Here is a 17,943-nt window from a genome sequence, read left to right as displayed (position 1 = left end):
GCTGGGCAGAGCTCCCTGCAACATCAAGGCTGTCTCTCCAATCCCCCCGTTTCCCTGTCAACTAGGGCCAGGCAGGATCCCAGGTGGATATTCAGGCTAGGTAAAGAAGGGATTGAGAGCAGCCCTGCAGAGAAGCACTTGTGCATGTTGACAGGTGACCCGGCAATGTTCACTTACTTCCAGCCCAAAAAGCCAATTGCATCCTAGGCTGCATCAAAAGCAGTGTGGCCAGCAGGAAAAGGGATGTGATTCTCCCCCTCCACTCCATTCTCCTGAGACTCCACCTGTGTCCAGCTCCAGGGCTCCCAACATAAGAAGGACGTGCATCAAGTCCAGCAGAAGGCCAAGAAGATGATCAGACAGCTGGAGCATCTCTCTCATGAAGAGAGACTGAGAGAGCTAGGGTTGTTCAGCCCAGAGAAGGCTCTGAGGGAACCTTAGCGCAACCTTCCAGTACCTAAAATGGGCTTAGAAGAGAGCCAGAGAGGTATTTTCACAAGGGTCTGTAATGACAGGACAAGAGGGAATGGCTGCAAACTGAAACTAGGTTTATTAAGGAGAAATCCCTTACTTTGAGGATGGTGAGGCACTAAGAGAGGTTCCTCAGAGAAGGTATGGATACCTCCTCCCTGTAAGTGTTCAAGGCCAAGGTTGGATGGAGCTTTGACACACCTCATTTAGTAGAGGGAAGCATCCCTGCCCAGGACAGAGGCTTGGAACTAGATAATCTTTAATGTCCCTTTCCACACAACCATTCTATGGTTCTATGACATAGCCAGGACAGATGACCTAAACTGAAAGGGATATTCTGTACCATAAGATGTTTGCTCAGCAATAAAAGCTATAGGGAAGGGGAAGGAGAGGAAGTTTCATTATTGTGACATTTGTCTTCCAAACCTCAAGTCCTGCTTCCCAGGAATTTGCGGGACAACACATGCTGACAGGAAGCAGAGAATAAATATTTGATGTTACTTTGCTTCTACACAGGGCCTTTCCTTTTGTTTTATTAAACTGCCTTTATCTTGACCCATGAGCTTTCTCCCATCTTATTTTCTTGATTTTTCCCTGTACTTCTTAAGAAGGGAGTGATAGAGCAGCTTGATGGGCACCTGGCATTCATCCAAGGTTAACTCACCACAATTGCCTTCATATTAAGGGCTTTATCCTTCAGAAAAAATTATCAGGATGGACACATTATTGCTTTAAATGTGTTCAACTGTAATCTAATAATAACGATGTATTTAGAGAAAGGATTTTGTTAAATAATGATCACTTATAAGAAAAGCACTTCCAAAAAAAGATGCAATTAATGTAAAAATGGAAAAAATACTTACCTTTAATCCCTGGGCACCAGGAATGCCTGGGTAGCCTGGTTCACCTGGAGCCCCTGGTACTCCTAGATCTCCCTGAGTAATACAATAGCTGTGTGTCAGTGATGTGCTGTGTGTAAAAACACACACTGCATGTTTCTTAAGGCCACATGATACGCTTTGGCTATGCTATTTTGAAATTTTATAACTGAAGATGATTGAAATGTCTGAAGTATTTTTGAAGGGTTGGTGAATATAGAGAAGCCACATCCAGTATCTATTTGTCTTTAATCTATTGTGTTTTAATACATTGATGGTTTAAAATTACACAAAAAATACTACAAGTAATGACAGTGTTTGCAGGTTTGAACTTAATTAACATCTGATTTTCACAGCCTAAAAACTAGAATAAAATTAGTAAGAATAAGTCATCAAATGGATACTGATGCAATGTGATGTTAACTACTGTTTTACTGTGAAACAAACTGCCTCAAAATTAACCAGGAGAAATAATGGAAAATTAGTAAATCACAAGAAAGTAAATTAATCCCTTCTTCAACTAGAACACTTCCAGAATCATATTTACCTTGGCTCCTGATGATCCTGGTTTCCCCTGTAATCCTGGTTCGCCTTTATCACCCTATATAACAATGCAGGAGTGTGGCTGATATATCATTATGTTTTGTCACATGTGGTATGACTAACAAACATAAAGAGACACTGTTGAGAAACTGATTCTTAAAAATGGGCACAGGTAGTGAGTGAAAGGATAAAGTTCTTCTCCATTACAGGTAGCCTGAAGGTTTAACTTTCAGGAAAGAAGAGATACCAATGACAAAATGAGATCTGCCAGCTTCTGGGCACCTGTCCCACCTTCACCTGCCTCATTTGCTTCACACAGTCCCAGTTTTGTGTGTATTGACTTCACATTTCCATCATCTTACTTATTTGTCTAAGTCAAAATATTTTTTTATGTTTTGGCTTTTATTGCAGCTTATGGAATTAGACATATATTTAGCATGAGGATTTGCATTAAGTCTAAGAATTATTTACTACTTCATGATGGACTTCTGTAAGAACGAGCTTATTAATAAGATTCTCTAAGAAACAGCTTGTATTCTAAGTGAGATAAATATACAAAGTAAAAGCATTTTTCACAGACAAAAATAAAGCTAATTAATTTTTATTTGTATCATAGGTATTCAATCTTCTTGACAATAGAAAACACTGACACTTAAAAAAATGCTACTGTCAGTATACAATTATAAATAAATACATATGCACTTGTGGATGTAAAATAATGTATGGAGGGAAAGGGATCTAAATGTAAATGCAAAGTTTGGGAAAAAGATCCTATATTCCTAAATATTCTCTAGGACATATAATTCTTACAATTTTAATGCTTACTTACAATTTAATCCAAAACTCATTTTGGATTAAATTAAAAGGTTACACTAACCAGTCTGAATTTGTAGTATTTATTTTAGCTTTTGAGAACATTGGTAAAATTAATTCTTGCTGTAGCTGCAGTGCAATCAATAAAGTTACATCTGAAATAAGTTTGGCTCCTTGGGTGGAAGAAACAGCACACAACATTATTGAACACAATTAAAATATAAATAAATGTAACATGGGAAAGTTCAGATGTATACTGAGAATTATCTGGTTCCCAGCATTGCAGAACATTTTCCAGGACTGAGAAGCTGAAACAAAGCCTCATGACCATTTCTGCAGTTATTAAAAACCTCACGGGATGACAGGCGCCATTTACTGAGATACATTAACCTCTCTGGAGACTAAACTATTGTAGAAGGTAACACAGGCAAAATCATAGAGGTGCTCACTAATATTCAATACACCACAAAATGAGCTGCAAAAATCCTGGCATTGTCCAGATCAAATTTGCATACAAATCAGTAGCTTATCAAAGTCACAAACAAATTTACTTAAACACCTACCTTAGGCCCAGGAGCTCCAGGTAGACCAAGTGAACCTTCTGGTCCCATCAAACCCTATTTATTTATGAAAAAGACAAAGACATTTCTGTACTAAAACAGAGGAATAATGAGCTCAGTATTCTATTAGGAGCATTGTTATTCTATTTCTTTAGTGAAATAAACAATAAATACAATGTCTTTTATCTTATTACTATACAGGTTACAGTTTTGATACAGTACAGTGGATTATTTAGATTTTCTATGGCCTAATAAAATGGAGCGCAATGGAAAAAAAATGTACAGAAGAAAAGAACAGTGCTGTCACAGAATACTTCTGAGAGAAAAAATTCTGCAACTCAAGACCCAGTCTGTAATGTGTCCTTAGTTATAACTGGAAGTGACACAAAAGTTTCTTGGTTTCTGTTTAGGGTTTCCAAAGCCAGCAAAAGTATTTCTGGCATTTCATAATTCTCTTTCTCCTTTCTGATCATGTGTCCCTCAAAGGTTGCCATGACTTGACTCCTTGTGCAAATTTTGTGGAGATTTATCAGGAGCAGTTAACTTTCAGGGCCACACCTTTGCATCTTCTGTAAAATCTTCAGTTAAACTGCTTATTCAAGAACCCAATAGCTTCTGCCACTTCAGATCATGACACTTGAGCACATGTACAAAGCCAAGACATTCTCTTGGACTTCTCGAATGGAATCATGTTCATAAGGGCATGTTTAGCTGTATGTTCCCTACATAAAATAAGAGCTAAATTGTATTAAATCATCAAAGGGCTGACTTCCTTGGTTTCTGTTTAAAGACAGTCTCAAATATACATTAGAAAATAAATCCTTCTTTGAAATCATAGTTTCCAGGAAGGAATTCCCATTAATTGTATTTTCCACATGTGGTATTAACAATTGTCTTTTTCACCACTTCATCTCACTTCACATTTAGTGCATGCATCAATAAAAACAATATATTATTATTGTTTTACTTGGAGTTGTTTAAATACTGTGAAATATCATCTGCTATAAGAGTGTGCTTAAGAAGCAGCATAAAATGAAAGCATAATGATACAGAAAGTCAAACAATTATATAAGCCTGGAAATCTAACTTGTTAGAGATTAAATTTTATCCAACTGATTATTCCAACTGATAATATTTTCAAAATTCACTGCTATTGTTGCTATTTAATCTTTGCTTTCATATAAATAAAAACAATCACCTCATATTTTTTAATAAATGTTAGGCACAATTCACTCCCATGACATTATATCAGACTTCTTTCAAAAGTTACATGTAATCAAAAACAGATATAATTTCTTACACACATAAAACAACTCAGCTTTGCAAAAAAAATTAAACTTTATTTGCTAAAACTAAAAGGGTGTCTTTGTTTCTGCAATAGAAGAGAAAATTCAGAATATCTAAAATATGAAGTAATTCTCTGTAGCCATGGTTTTCAGAATTTCATCAGTTTTCTGGTATTTCACCTGCGCTTTACCATTAACCAAAGATTAATACAAATTAACCACAGGTTAATTCATGTTTCTTTATGATAAGAAAATACTCCCAATGTTCACCAAAACTTTCCATCAATAAATATAGCAACAACCTGTACTTTAGGCCATAAACACTCTACCACCTCACTAGATCATTTCTAGTGAAACCCACGTCAGTCTTTGGATTACAGAAGTGGCATATGATCACTAAAAATGTCCCTCATTAATTTTATGATATACAATGCAGAAATATTGTATGTGCAGAATAGCTTCTTTTCTTAATAAATTAAATCAGCTATATCTACATTGACCTGCAAACACACAACAGAGAAGGCAAATCAGAAAACACATTTAGTATAATTTAAAGTCAAGAATACATCTGCAGGAAAAGGAGAAACAAAATACATTATTCCCATTTTCCTTTCTTGCACTTTCATTACTAGGCCAAATTTAACTTGTTCTGTTTTAAAAATTACATGGAGACTACTAAATGAAATCAGCACACTGCAAGAAGGAAACTTTCAGCTTGTGAACATAAACTGAAAACTATATAAAATTAGAAGAGAAGAGAATGTCCTGAACAAAAATGTTGAATAATTCAAGGACATAAAATGTAGCATTATTGTCTTATTTTCCAGAGCTGACATATGTCAGGTAAATTAATAAATTGTTGGTGTTGGCAATGCAATAGGGATAGTCAGTACCAAAGAACTTGTTACTGAAAAATTTTCCCAAGCTATTAATAGACCATCTACAAACTTTCCATCTGTGTTTTCTGGAACAAACATATTCAGTGTGACTAATACAAGGAAAATCCCACTATCTTTTTTGGTTTAAATTCCCTAATGCCATATAACATATTCAGATATTCCATGCATCAATCTCCTATTTAATTTATCAGGTGACAAAAAAATATATTAAATGAATTGACAGGAAAGAGGAATAAATTATTTTCAAGTGTATCATGAACCAGATGTTATTTATCTAAATAAAATTTGAAGAAAATATGGTAGGTGAGTTAAATAAACATGAGCTCCTTGGAATCCCACAAGGTTTTATTTGAGTTGATGATATAGCCTGCCCTCTGGCATTTTCCTCAGAAAGAAATGGAGAAAAAAAATTCCAGTAACAGGCAATAAAAATAGTTAAGAGGCACAGGTGAGAGAACAAATGTTCATGTGTTAACTAATAGTAGGGACATCTGAGCTTCCAGTTCAGGCAGTGTTTCAATCAAATTTGATCTGGACAACTGAAATAACTAGATGTCAAGGAAATCTATTTTTTCCAGAGATCTTTAGGAGGTAGCTGGAAAAGTTCTCTAAGTTCATGAAATGAAAATTATCCAGTGTACTCTCTTTATAGAAAAAAGGCTTTCTGACAGCTGTTGTGATTGTGCCTGTGGTAGTCAGGAAAGGAAGAGATGCTGTTTGGATAGGGGCTAAGTGTATACTGTGTAGGAAATTCTAAATGTACTGCATGACAGAGTAGGCCAGAATTTTTAAGAAATTGAAATTAGGTCAGGATTTATCTCCAACAAAAACTACATCAGTTTTAACTAATTATATATTTTATTAAGGAGCTACAAGAAGAGGAGGAAGAGGAAGAGCCATACCATGAGAAGCATTCCAGCACACCAGTATATAAATGATGCTTAGGTTAGTAGTTACTTTCATATCCAGATGGCTAATTTGGCATGCAGTGACATGTAATGACACAAGACTGCACATACCAAGATCTGGTCAAACATACATGTTGCTAACCTCCATCCAAACAAGGATTCCCTTCAGAAAAGTGAATACTGCAGTGGGATTTAGGCCCAAGTAATTTTGGTATCAAGGTCTGGCCTTACCCACCCTAGAAGATGGTAACCTTAGCTAGGATGTTCAAGAGATCATCAAGAAAGAGAGGATTTAAAAATCCACATTGAGATCCTTGGCATCCTCTTCCTTCAAGGTTCTTATCATCCAACTAAGTGAGGCACAAGCCACCACAAGACCCCTGCAGCCACTGAAAGTGGGAAAGAACGGTCCCTGAAAAGATTATTCCAGTCATGCAAGGAAAGGTAGGTAAAACGTAGGTACCAAGATGGTCTTAACAGTATGACAGTACTGATGACTGAGAAGCTAACATCAAGGCCCTTTTAGAGAACCACTGAGTATTCTGTATTTGTTGAAGATATAAATATGTACTACTTCTACTTCTAACACTACAAAGTGACCTCAGAACCCCCTTTGTCTATCAAAATGGATGAAATCCAGCCTGACTACTGCATATCAAGAAGTTCACTGATGAAAATTCTCATAGGGAAAGACCTCAAAAAGAGATGGGAGAGATAAATTGTTAGACAGAAAAGTTACTAAACTGAAAAATTAAATCTCCTAACAACCATCAAAATCCAAGAACTTATAGAAATTCTCACCTCTTGTCAAAATATTCAGAAGCTTAAAGTAATGGCAAGGGTAACAGAAAAAAAACACTTCACAGCTTTCAGCCAGAATTTCCACACTGCATATATGTCACTGAGCTAAAAACTTACATTTGCCATAGCCTTGTCTTTCCAACCTGCAAATGCTAGTTTGCTCCTGTATTTACCACTGCATGTTTGTTTATGACAAGCAGAGAATGACAACACCACAATTATTTGTTCATAATTACACAGTTTTGAAACTTACAGTATCTCCTGGTGACCCTTTTGCTCCTGGTTGACCTGGTAGTCCAACTTCACCCTGCATTTTTTATATAAAGAGAAAAATTCTATGACTAATGCATTTTTTAATATATTCTTTAACTATGCAGATTTATTAGTTAAGATTGTTTCTCAGTGTATTATGGAATTAATATGGTTCCTTTTAAACTATTCATTCCTTCTGGAATAGTTGAAATAAAACATAGTAAGAGATTTTTAAACACGCCATGAATTGTCTCCATTCTTTTGCAGAATGATTTGATATCATAAATCCCCACTAGGAAAACACTTCTCTAAGGCTGAACCCTTAGTTTGGAATGGGTATATAAAGTATAGGTTTTAATTGTGTTTTGAACAACTAATGGTACCTTTTGTCCTTTTGCTCCTTGATTTCCAGGAATTCCAGGAATTCCCTGAGAAGGAAAAAGAAAACATTTTTAAATATATGGAATTATTTCCCCAGAATTTTTAGCATTTGCCTAAATGATTTGGGTTCAAAACATGGGCAGGAACAAGCAAAATAAAACAAACTAAAATGTAACAAAACAAAACCAACAAAAACACAAAAACAAAATAAAAACCACCAACAAAAAACCTCAATAACAAAATTCTTCAAAGCACCAAAAACACATAGGAGAAAGAGCTTCATGCAGACTTCTCTAGGGATAGAGTGAAACACTGATGCCGAATTGTTCCCCACTGCTTTTGTTGCAGGAGTCCATGTCTGCTCCTCAGTAGGCTCACATGCTCTTGCTTGCCCCAGAACCCTGAATGACATATCACTGTGGAAAGCAACCACTTCACATTATCCATAACATTTCCCACATAAGTTAAAGCAAAAGCCCTGGTCAACAGGACCATCAGCATGACAGATTGTATTATCTAGAGTACAGTGACTTCAAAGATTCAGATATAGTTTTACTTGATGTGCACTAGCTTCCATCTCCATAAATAACTGAAGATCTCTGCCATTTCCTCAGCATCATTGTTCATTCAGCTTTACAGTATATCTTACATTTTTCTAACAATGATCATTTAATCAAACATAATTCAGGTTGAAACAGAACTCTGTATATGCTTAATGAAGAAGTCTACATTCAGACTATTTTTTCTCTCAACTATTCAAATTTGTTGGACAATGTTCTTGTACCATAAATAATCTGCAGCAAGAATTTGGCTTACACACTTTACGTTATAATCTAATATTGAAAATAACACGTTGCAGTGAAGACAAGATGACAGTTCTAGACACCATTGAAACAAATGTATTCTATGGGAAAAAAATAACATGAATGTAACAACCATCACCTAATAGTTTCCATATGGATTACATCTGTGCAAAAGATAGTTCCATTGTTTTGCAGCTTACACCCTCTTTTAGTAAATAAAGACCCTAACAAGTAGAAACAGTTCACTGGTCAACGGCATATGAGTTAACAATTACATCCTGAGCATTTTACAGACCATCAAAAATCCAACTTGTCTATCATTAAAGGAAGAGATCAAATAATGCAATAAAAAGAACTTGAAAATAATGCCTCATACTGAGACTGCCACTCGTGTTACATTACACAACTCTTCTTAACTTTTGTCCATAACCTTCTTAGATCTTTTGCACAAATAAAGAGATGGTAAATAGGGCATGTGCGCCACCACATTTAGGAACTTCCAAACCAATCTGGCAGTCCTCAATATAATTATTTAATATAACATTTAATAATGTAGTTATTTATTTCTGTAGTCGCAAAATATAAAACCAAATTATGAGTGTCTGTCCCTCTAATACAAACCAGAATTTAATATATGCTGGAAAACATCCCACTAGGCAGCAACCTTCTTGTCCTGAATGTACAAGAGACTTCCAGTTACATTTCTATGCAATTTGGAGGGCTCAGAGAAGACAGCTCCACACACTTATCTAACACAACAAATGATTTACCATGATATAAGAATGCCTAGGAGAAGCATAATATTCTGCTGAGCTGGGCTGATCTTTCTTGGTTAAAATAAATTGCTGGTACACGACATTTAATTTTATATCAGTGACAAAGATGAAACTCTAAAGGGAAAGATGAATAAAACTAAGTTGTATTTCCTTTCTTTCCCCCTTTTTTTCCTTTTCTGACTGATTCTGCACTACTGAGGTATGTGGAACTTAGGTCCTTAAGTCCATGAGAGCTGGTTTAGACCCTTACAACTCTCTTATGGTTGACATTCACTCAGCTAAGAATAAATATATCACTTATGCTGATGTGAGTGATTTCCAGAGTACATGGGGTAGAGATTTTCAGTTATTCTCCACATGTAGGCTGGCACAAAAGGAGAATGAAGTGGCTAATTTAGTCATGAAGAATGAGTATTTCTCACCAGTTATTTTTTTTGTGTCGCTTCCATGGTTAAGTAATTACAAAGACTAACTTCTGTAGAATCAGCTCCAGAATACCTACAAAATTAAAATTGTTTGCCTTGTCATTATCTATCCCAATCTACTACTTCCATTTACATGGATAATCTCTGGTTATATCAATTAGAATTATTTTCACTTTCTCAGAAGACAAGGTTAAAAGGCAGCTTAGCTATCAAGAGTTTCTTACCTAACTTCTAAGTCAAAAGCCAAATCAAGCTTTGGAAATGTGTCTTGTTCCCAAACAGAGATTTCATTCACAATACAGATCCTTAGTGTCTGAACATCTTTTGGCTTTTTTTTAGTCCCACAAGTAATAAGACATTTTGAATAGGAAGTTATATTTAATAAGATGACCTAACACCAACTACACCGTCGAAGAAACCTTACTTTAATTTTCAAAAAATGCATTCTAACTTTAAAGTATGAGGCAAAACAATTAGTTTTACTCCATTTGTAAGACAGATTTTTTATTTTTTTGTAAGAATATATTGCAACCAAAATTATCATAAACGCCTGTGTTCAATCAAAACTTAATATGAAACACATTCATCATGCAATTATTCTGCCACTAAGAGAAAAACAATGTTTGGAACTGCTACAAATGGGAAAACTGCCACCCACTGGGAGTAATAGAATCAATGCTGTGGAATAGTTCATGATTCACTGGCCTATAGAAAAAAACCCCTGCCTTTGGAGATGTCCTTTGCAAAGCTATCAAGTACATTTTGTTCATATAAAATATGAAACGGAGTTGTGATTCTAAAATTTATTTTTCCTTGTCTTTCCAGAAAATGCATGTTAAATGGTTTGCATATATCACATATGCAGTTAAAATACCAATAGAAAGTCGTGCTACATTTACAGCCAGAATATCAAAAAATCAAACCATCTACTTTGCTTTACTGATTTCTGTCCTTGTATGAGTTGGAGAATTTCTATATTTCTGAATTGGTTAATTTGTTCCCTTTTTTCTTTTATATCAAACTTTATGTAAGGTTTATTACATACTTCTTCATATTTAAAAATTAAGTTAATCGCAAGCACTGCCTCAGTTCTTTTAGGATCATCAATCTGACTTCAACAATTACCTTCATTTCAGTGCCCTCCTCCTTTATTTGAATTTTCCCTTAAATGGGAAGTCTTCCCTTACACCATAAAAGCCTGTAATATTATTCATTATTTTAGCCTTAATCAGCAAGTGTTATTATCACTATGAAATGTACAGCCAGCAAGATAGACTAGCAAATCTAATTCCTCAGTTTAAAATCATGCTTATTCCAAAAATTCTCAACTGCAGTTTTATCACATACTGCTGAGTTTGTGCTTAAAAAACTAAATTCATCATATACCTGTCTGGCAGCTAACCAAGATTTTTAGAGACTGGGTTAGGACTGCTGTCCTTATTCTTTATTCAGCCTCTGTTGCTTGTTTAATATTTTATTTTCTACCCTGTCTCACCTATGTGTACCTAGAAGCCTAGGTCAGCTTTCTAAGGTCTGGTTAGGCCTGGGGAGGCTTTTTATGGTAAGCCCAGGACCCAAATGACACTTGAATGCCATGAAGATAATTGAAATAATCTCTAGTGTCACTGATGGTACCGTGGGATAGCAAATCTACCCTTTGAAAAATATGTCACTCTGCTCTGCTCTAAAATTTGTGTCGTGCATGCCAGATACTGCAGTTGTCCTCATACAACTCCAATGGCTCTTGGTGGCCATGTCCAGGCAGCCAAATCCCACACACCTTGATGTCTACTTCTGTCTCAATATCATTGCAAAATGAAGCTCATACTGGTATTCAACCAAATCCCTGGATGCAATCTTCCTCAGCTGCAGCCTGCACAGCTGGGACATCGGAACACCCAAAAGCAATAATTTGTTTCTGTTGTGATAATGAACCTCAATTATGCCAGTTATAAGAGTCTGTATATATTTTATTCCAGTTTCAGCAATTTAAATAAACCCTCAATTCTTTGATAATATCTGGCAGATAGAATGGATTTAACCGTAATAGAATGGATTTAACTGTAAGAGGAAAATGTTTTCATAATCCCTGGAAAAATCTTCTTGTAGTTTTCATTAATCATGAGGTGCCTATTTTTGTTTTGGATTATCTTAAACAGATGGACTTTCTTCCATGCAGCCCCACAAAAAAAATCCATTAAGGAAATTCCCTGGGGCCTTATATACAGTTTAACTAGATGTTAGCATTTTCACTTAAGACACAAGCTACATCTCTCAAAATATTCTCTGTTTTTTCTAGCTAGTACCAGGATTATTTGCATTCCCCTTATGGTTAACTTTATGCTTGCAAACAGCAGAAGAAACCACGCAGAAGACCTTTCTCTACAACAAAACTAAATCTATTTTAGTCTTAAAATGAGTATCTATTAGCTCATTTCTATTCTTTATTTTCTGCTACTATCTTTAATATTCCCCATTTCTTCAGTGCCTGGTAAGACAAGACACTCTATTATGGAAAACAGGAATTTCTAGGCTGCAGGTAACACACCCATATTCATAAAATTTTATCTCTTCTCTGAAAGATGTGAAATTATAGAGTATTTCCAAAAGCTCTTCTGTTAGGAGCAAACTGCTTTGCAGTCAATTCCCCAGAAAGATGTAAAGAACTTTAGTATAATTGTCTTTATTATCTTATTTTCTTCTGATAAAAAGATGGTTTTTCTAGCATACATGAGTTGTCTGATTTAAGTTTCATATCAAATGGTTCCTTCCACTCTGAAAAATCTGCAATTCTGATTCTGGGAAGACCTTAAAGGGTCTTACATAAATTACAGCAATAGAACATGATACACTAAAGATATCTATCTATCCACATGTTCCCATGATCCCTTTAAACACCTGGAAAACATAACTCTTTATGTATTACTGATCCTTACTTGAAAAAACCTACTTGATGATACATGAGAAATTTACTGGAGACATGCAAAAAAGTAAAAGTCAAAGTACCGAAATTTGGATGAAAGTACAACAATCAAAACACTTTTTAAAGGATTATAGCAAATCCTTAATAATCCTAATAGAATGAAAGAGACAAACCAAATTTGGCTAATGTATAAAACTGGAAAAGAAACTCAATGAAACAGAATCGGCTACTACTAAGTAGTTACAATTGATGAAAGAAAAAGGCTACATACAAAGAAGCATTCCCACAGACACAATGACTACCCACCAGACTAGCATAGCAGCTTTAAATTAAGTTCAGGAAAGGAAAGAATATTACCAAGATCTTTGCAGTTGTAAGACCGCAGTTTTCAAACACTTTTTTGGCAAATCAGTTATAGCAATAAAACACACATGTTAAATGTGGAACAGAGTGACCCCTTTTGCACTGCCAACAGCACGAACCTTGGAAAACTATCATCTGTAAGCTGGAAATACTAATAGAAAATTAAAACTGTGTATATCTTGTCACAGGCTGAAACTGGTGTTACTCTTGTTTCTTGTAAAGAACCCTAAAAAGAATATGAGCATCAGAGTTGCCTAATCTTCATGGATCCAAAGGTGGGCAGACAAAACTGAACTCCCAGCCCTGTAGGTGACACTATATTGCCTTCCCTCTGCCTATTGTGCTAGCACCAGCCTTAGAGACTGTGAAAACCAACATCCAATCTGTCAGAAATCTTACAGACTTCTAAATGCTGACAAACTGACCCACGTTTGACACTTAAACAGACTGATACTCAAGCAGTTGCAAGCCTTCAAAATGCTTTAAAATTTTTCTACCACTTGAATTACGGAGAAAAACTTACGAGGGTCACGGCGCTTGAGCACCTTGCACTTACAAGAGCAGGCTGAGGCCAGCAGAGCCTCCCGGAAGGGCACTGATTGCTGCTCTGCTCCTTACACCCAACACATAACCTAAGAGCTCTGTCCTCACAGGTCACACTGATGCAGACGGGTTCAGCCACATCTCTTTCCCATAGTAAGGAACAACTCAGTTAAATTAGCAGTGAGCAAGTTTGACAACAAATCATGTTTGTTTTTTTTTTTTAAATATGGTGGATTCTGTAAAATTGGTCAGAGGATGCAGCAAAAGAAAACAGTAAAACTGTGTTCCAAAAGGAACTGCAAAATTCCTAAAGAATTGGTCCATTGCTGGTTATTATGGGATGGGCCAGTCTGCATTTTTGGCTAAGAAAGTCCCAAAGCCCTGACAGAGAGAATCTGGCAGTAAATAACAGGTGAAAACAAAAAAAATAAATAAAAATCTATATAGTCCTATCCATTTAAAGAGAAAAAATTCTGTGATTCCTTTAGTCCAAGCCTGTTTGGCAGTTGTTACCTCTTTAAAGAAAGAGCTAAGAAAAATTGGAACAAAGGCTGGGACCAAACCCTTCCAGAGCACAAAGAAAATCACACCTTGAGTCCCTCAGCAATCATTACTGCTAAATTCAATTACTAAAACTAAATACTAAAGTAAAAATTAATTTGCACAATAAGAGGCAAAGGTTGCTTCTTTAAATGGTTCAATAATATTAGTAGGAAGACTTAAATTCATTCTGATTAAAGATCATGATGTTTTATTTTGCTTTGTTATAGATCAGAAGCTAGATTTATATTCTTACAAGACTTTCCATAGCTTTAATTCACAGTAATTTTAGCATGGAAGGATTAAAAAAATGAAACTTATCGTGCCAAATTTCCCCAAATTTTCTAGCACTATATTTACTTGAGGGTCTGAGAATTGAGTATCAGCTTCTCAATTTCACATTTAAAGCTCTTTGTGGAGAGGAATAATGCTGTGCTATTGATCAAGAAGGTCACACAGAAGAAACACAAGTAACTAATTACTTTGACAGCCCAACCACCACTTGAACACAAAACTAACAACAACTTGTTTGTTCTTCTCTTGTGTATTTTCTGCAGGGCTTCAATTAAAATAACTTTAATTAATCAAAATATTTAAACTGTTTAAGAAAGTTGAAACAAAAATTACTCTTATTTGAGACATTTATTTAATGATGAGTTGAATGCAGATACCAGTTTCACTGTAGAAAAAAAAAACATATCAAAGGAATAGACTAAATATAGCCTCATACTTGACTATATGAGGTGAAATGAAAACCATTCTGGGTAATTCTCAGAATGCAGACTGTAGATTTGATGCCAGATACAGCACTTAGAGCTAGATACAGCTAGAGTGCATTGCACCACCATCTTGACCACAGTTCTCAAGAAGGCTGTAACTCAGACCTTCTGAGGAGTCAGGTACAATTTTTTTTCTCTGGTTTCTCCCATGTGGAAGAAGGATGACTAGCTAGAAAGCTGACTACACTGTTACTACTCTGTTGAAGTTACATCAGAAGAAGGAAAGTCAAACATCCTTTTGGTGTATCTCTTTCTATTTGTGGTTAAGTAACCATAAACATGTTGCGAAGCATAGAACAGAACAGCAATGTGCTAACAAAAGCAATTGAAATTATAAATATTTATGTCTGCTACAATCTGACTGAGTGTCTTCATTCATACTCTCTATGTTTGGTTTCTAAGTATAGCAATTAGGTGGGGGAAGTTTCTCTTTGGTCTCCAGAGTCACTGGAAATTCCAGCAGATATTTACTTAAGTCATAAAATATTAAGAAGAAAATTGCTAGATTAAAAGATGTTGTTCTTTAAAGATTAATCAGCACATGTGAAACAATGATTACTGGAAGTATAAACATCTACTTTCCTGGCACTAACAGGTCAGTTATACAACCCAATATACAACATTTACCAGTCCAAACATTCTGTTCAAGCCTTACCTCTTTCAGAAAAGCCTTTCTTAGCACACTGTCTTGGATTGCAATGCAAGATGTAACCAAAAGTATTCTATTACCAGCTGTTAAAACCAGGTTGGGGCAGCGTTCTTTACCTCCTCCAGGACCCATCCTCCCTCCACGGCTATATCTTCTGTTAATGGGCCACTGAGTCTCACTGCATGACTGATAAAATTCCATCATCCCATTGTGAGCTGCTCCACCCAGGGGGAGGAGCCAAGCATTCCCACCTGGATATAATCTGAGATTTGGAACACCACAGTCAGCCTTCCTCCACTGGATTCCCAGAGGAAGATCAGACCCATTTGCTCCACCACTGGACCTTCAGAGGAAAACAACACCGTTCTACAAGATCATTGCTTCAACAGAACCACATCTGTCACTCCAGGACTGCAGCCACAATTTAATCAAACTGCTACCAACACCCTGATCAACAGGCTGTCAGGTTGTAAGGTTGTATTCTGACTCTGTCAGTGGTAATTTTTTTGTACTACTGCACTTTTATTTTAATTTTCCTAGTACAGAACTATTATTCCTATTCCCATATCTTTGCCTGAGAACTCCTTGATTTCAAAATTATAACAATTTGGAGGGGGGAAGGTTTATATTTTTCCATTTCAAGGGAGGTTCCTGCCCTCCTTAGCAGACACCTGTCTTTTCAAACTAACACACACACACATTCAGGAATGATCAAAATATTACTAGTGACACCAGGTGGATCCAAAAGAATGCAAATGAGTCCTTCTTTAAATATCACATGTCAATGGAAGTGAGTGTTGAGCACTTCAGGTATACTTATTTTATTCCACTGTACCATTTAACTTTCAAGATATTTACCAGTTATTTTCAGAAGGTTGAACTAACTAGTTACAAGTACACACACATTATATTGCTTTAATTCTTTAAGCCAATTCAACAACCCTACTATTAACATATTTGAGAATAAAGACACTTCTGATAAAAAATACAAGATCAATTTACAGTTGTGTGGATTTGTCCATTCAACTTCTCAAAAATCTACATTTGATCAAGTCCACTGATTTTTTAGAATGTTTTTTTTTCAGTCCAAGAATTAGTATGTTAAGTGATATACTTAAAATGTATCAGTACATCATTTGCTCAAAGTAACAAAAACAGCTCATCAGAAATGTTCTTGAATAATAATCAGTTGTAGTAAACTGATGTTTTCCCACTTAAAAACACATTGCCATATTGCATAGCTATAATGTTAAAATGCCAAAAAACCAATTTCTACAGAAAAACCCACTGCAATATTATTACCAAGAAAACATGCTTTCTGGTACTGAGAAAAAAGGTAGTGATGTTTGTAAGCACATGCATACTGCAGTCTCTGCAATGTCCTAAATGCACAAGCATTTAAACAGGCAAACATTTATATGTATTTTTGGGGAATATTTCCATGAGAGAGTATATTGGATGTGTAATAAATACATCCTTATCACCAAATTGATTCACTCCTAGTTTCAAACCAGATCCCTAGACTCCCTCTAAGCCAAGCTGAAAACATGACAGCTAAAGGTTCAAGCTACATATTGTCATTCCCTCAGGGGGAAAAACACAGGTGGAACAACATGTGTCTTGCTCTAGACAGAATAAGTTTGTGCCAAAGCACTTCATCTTGCAATTAAAGCTCACTTTCTAGTACAGATAATCAAGATGAATAATACCGAGCTCAAAGTCTCTATACGAAAATCTCAAAAATACCCCACATTATTTTAATGCATAGAAGAATTCAGACTCTTCAGAAGAGCCTCTGGTTTTGTGTATAAATAGGTCTATCTCATTGGAATCAGTCATGGAATACAAATAAATCATCACTACCACTAATTTTGTTCTTAGAAGTCAGTTAATGCACTCTTTAACAAAGCTGCATCTTCAAGTGCTCAATGCAGGACAATTCTTTCAGAATCATACTGTTTTAATACTCTTTTTCAGTTAAAAAAATATTAACAAGTTATTAAAAGAGATTTTAACAAATTATAAACACCTGTTTATTAGAACACAGCTTGCCAAGCCTGTAGAAATATTTTAAATTGTTAAAACACATTTGATAGAGGTATTCCTATCTCTGTGTTCACAAAACAGCAGCAATAGGGGAGGAATGCTGGCATCTAACTTGTATCAGCAAAGCAATTAGTGAAAAAAGTGCCAGGGTAGCCATAAAAAGGTCACTACAGCATACAAGCAGAAAACAGTACTCTGAGTACCATTTACAACTATTTATAGCATATGCCATTCATGTCCACAATGCCTTTAGAGCTCCTTTTATAGTTCCCTACAACTTTTAAGAATTTCCCTTTGTTAACAT

General features: G+C 35.6%; 1 protein-coding gene across 1 annotated transcript in view; it reads right to left on the bottom strand.

Moving 5' to 3' along the window:
* Positions 1 to 17,943, bottom strand: part of COL21A1 (collagen type XXI alpha 1 chain) — a 92,970-nt gene that overhangs the window by 11,993 nt on the left and 63,034 nt on the right. The window contains exons 18-22 of the mRNA XM_005518111.3: positions 7,795 to 7,839; positions 7,413 to 7,466; positions 3,269 to 3,322; positions 1,897 to 1,950; positions 1,335 to 1,406 (exon numbers count right to left, since the gene is read on the bottom strand). Of these exons, the coding sequence (XP_005518168.2) occupies positions 1,335 to 1,406; positions 1,897 to 1,950; positions 3,269 to 3,322; positions 7,413 to 7,466; positions 7,795 to 7,839 (279 nt within the window). The remainder of the gene's footprint in view (positions 1 to 1,334; positions 1,407 to 1,896; positions 1,951 to 3,268; positions 3,323 to 7,412; positions 7,467 to 7,794; positions 7,840 to 17,943) is intronic.

Source organism: Pseudopodoces humilis, chromosome 3, assembly GCF_049639895.1.
Source record: "Pseudopodoces humilis isolate 2021_Gansu_Grassland_sample_001 chromosome 3, ASM4963989v1, whole genome shotgun sequence".
NCBI classification, from domain to species: domain Eukaryota; kingdom Metazoa; phylum Chordata; class Aves; order Passeriformes; family Paridae; genus Pseudopodoces; species Pseudopodoces humilis.
Note: the sequence above shows the minus strand (reverse complement) of the source record. Positions and strands in the feature narration are given on the sequence as shown.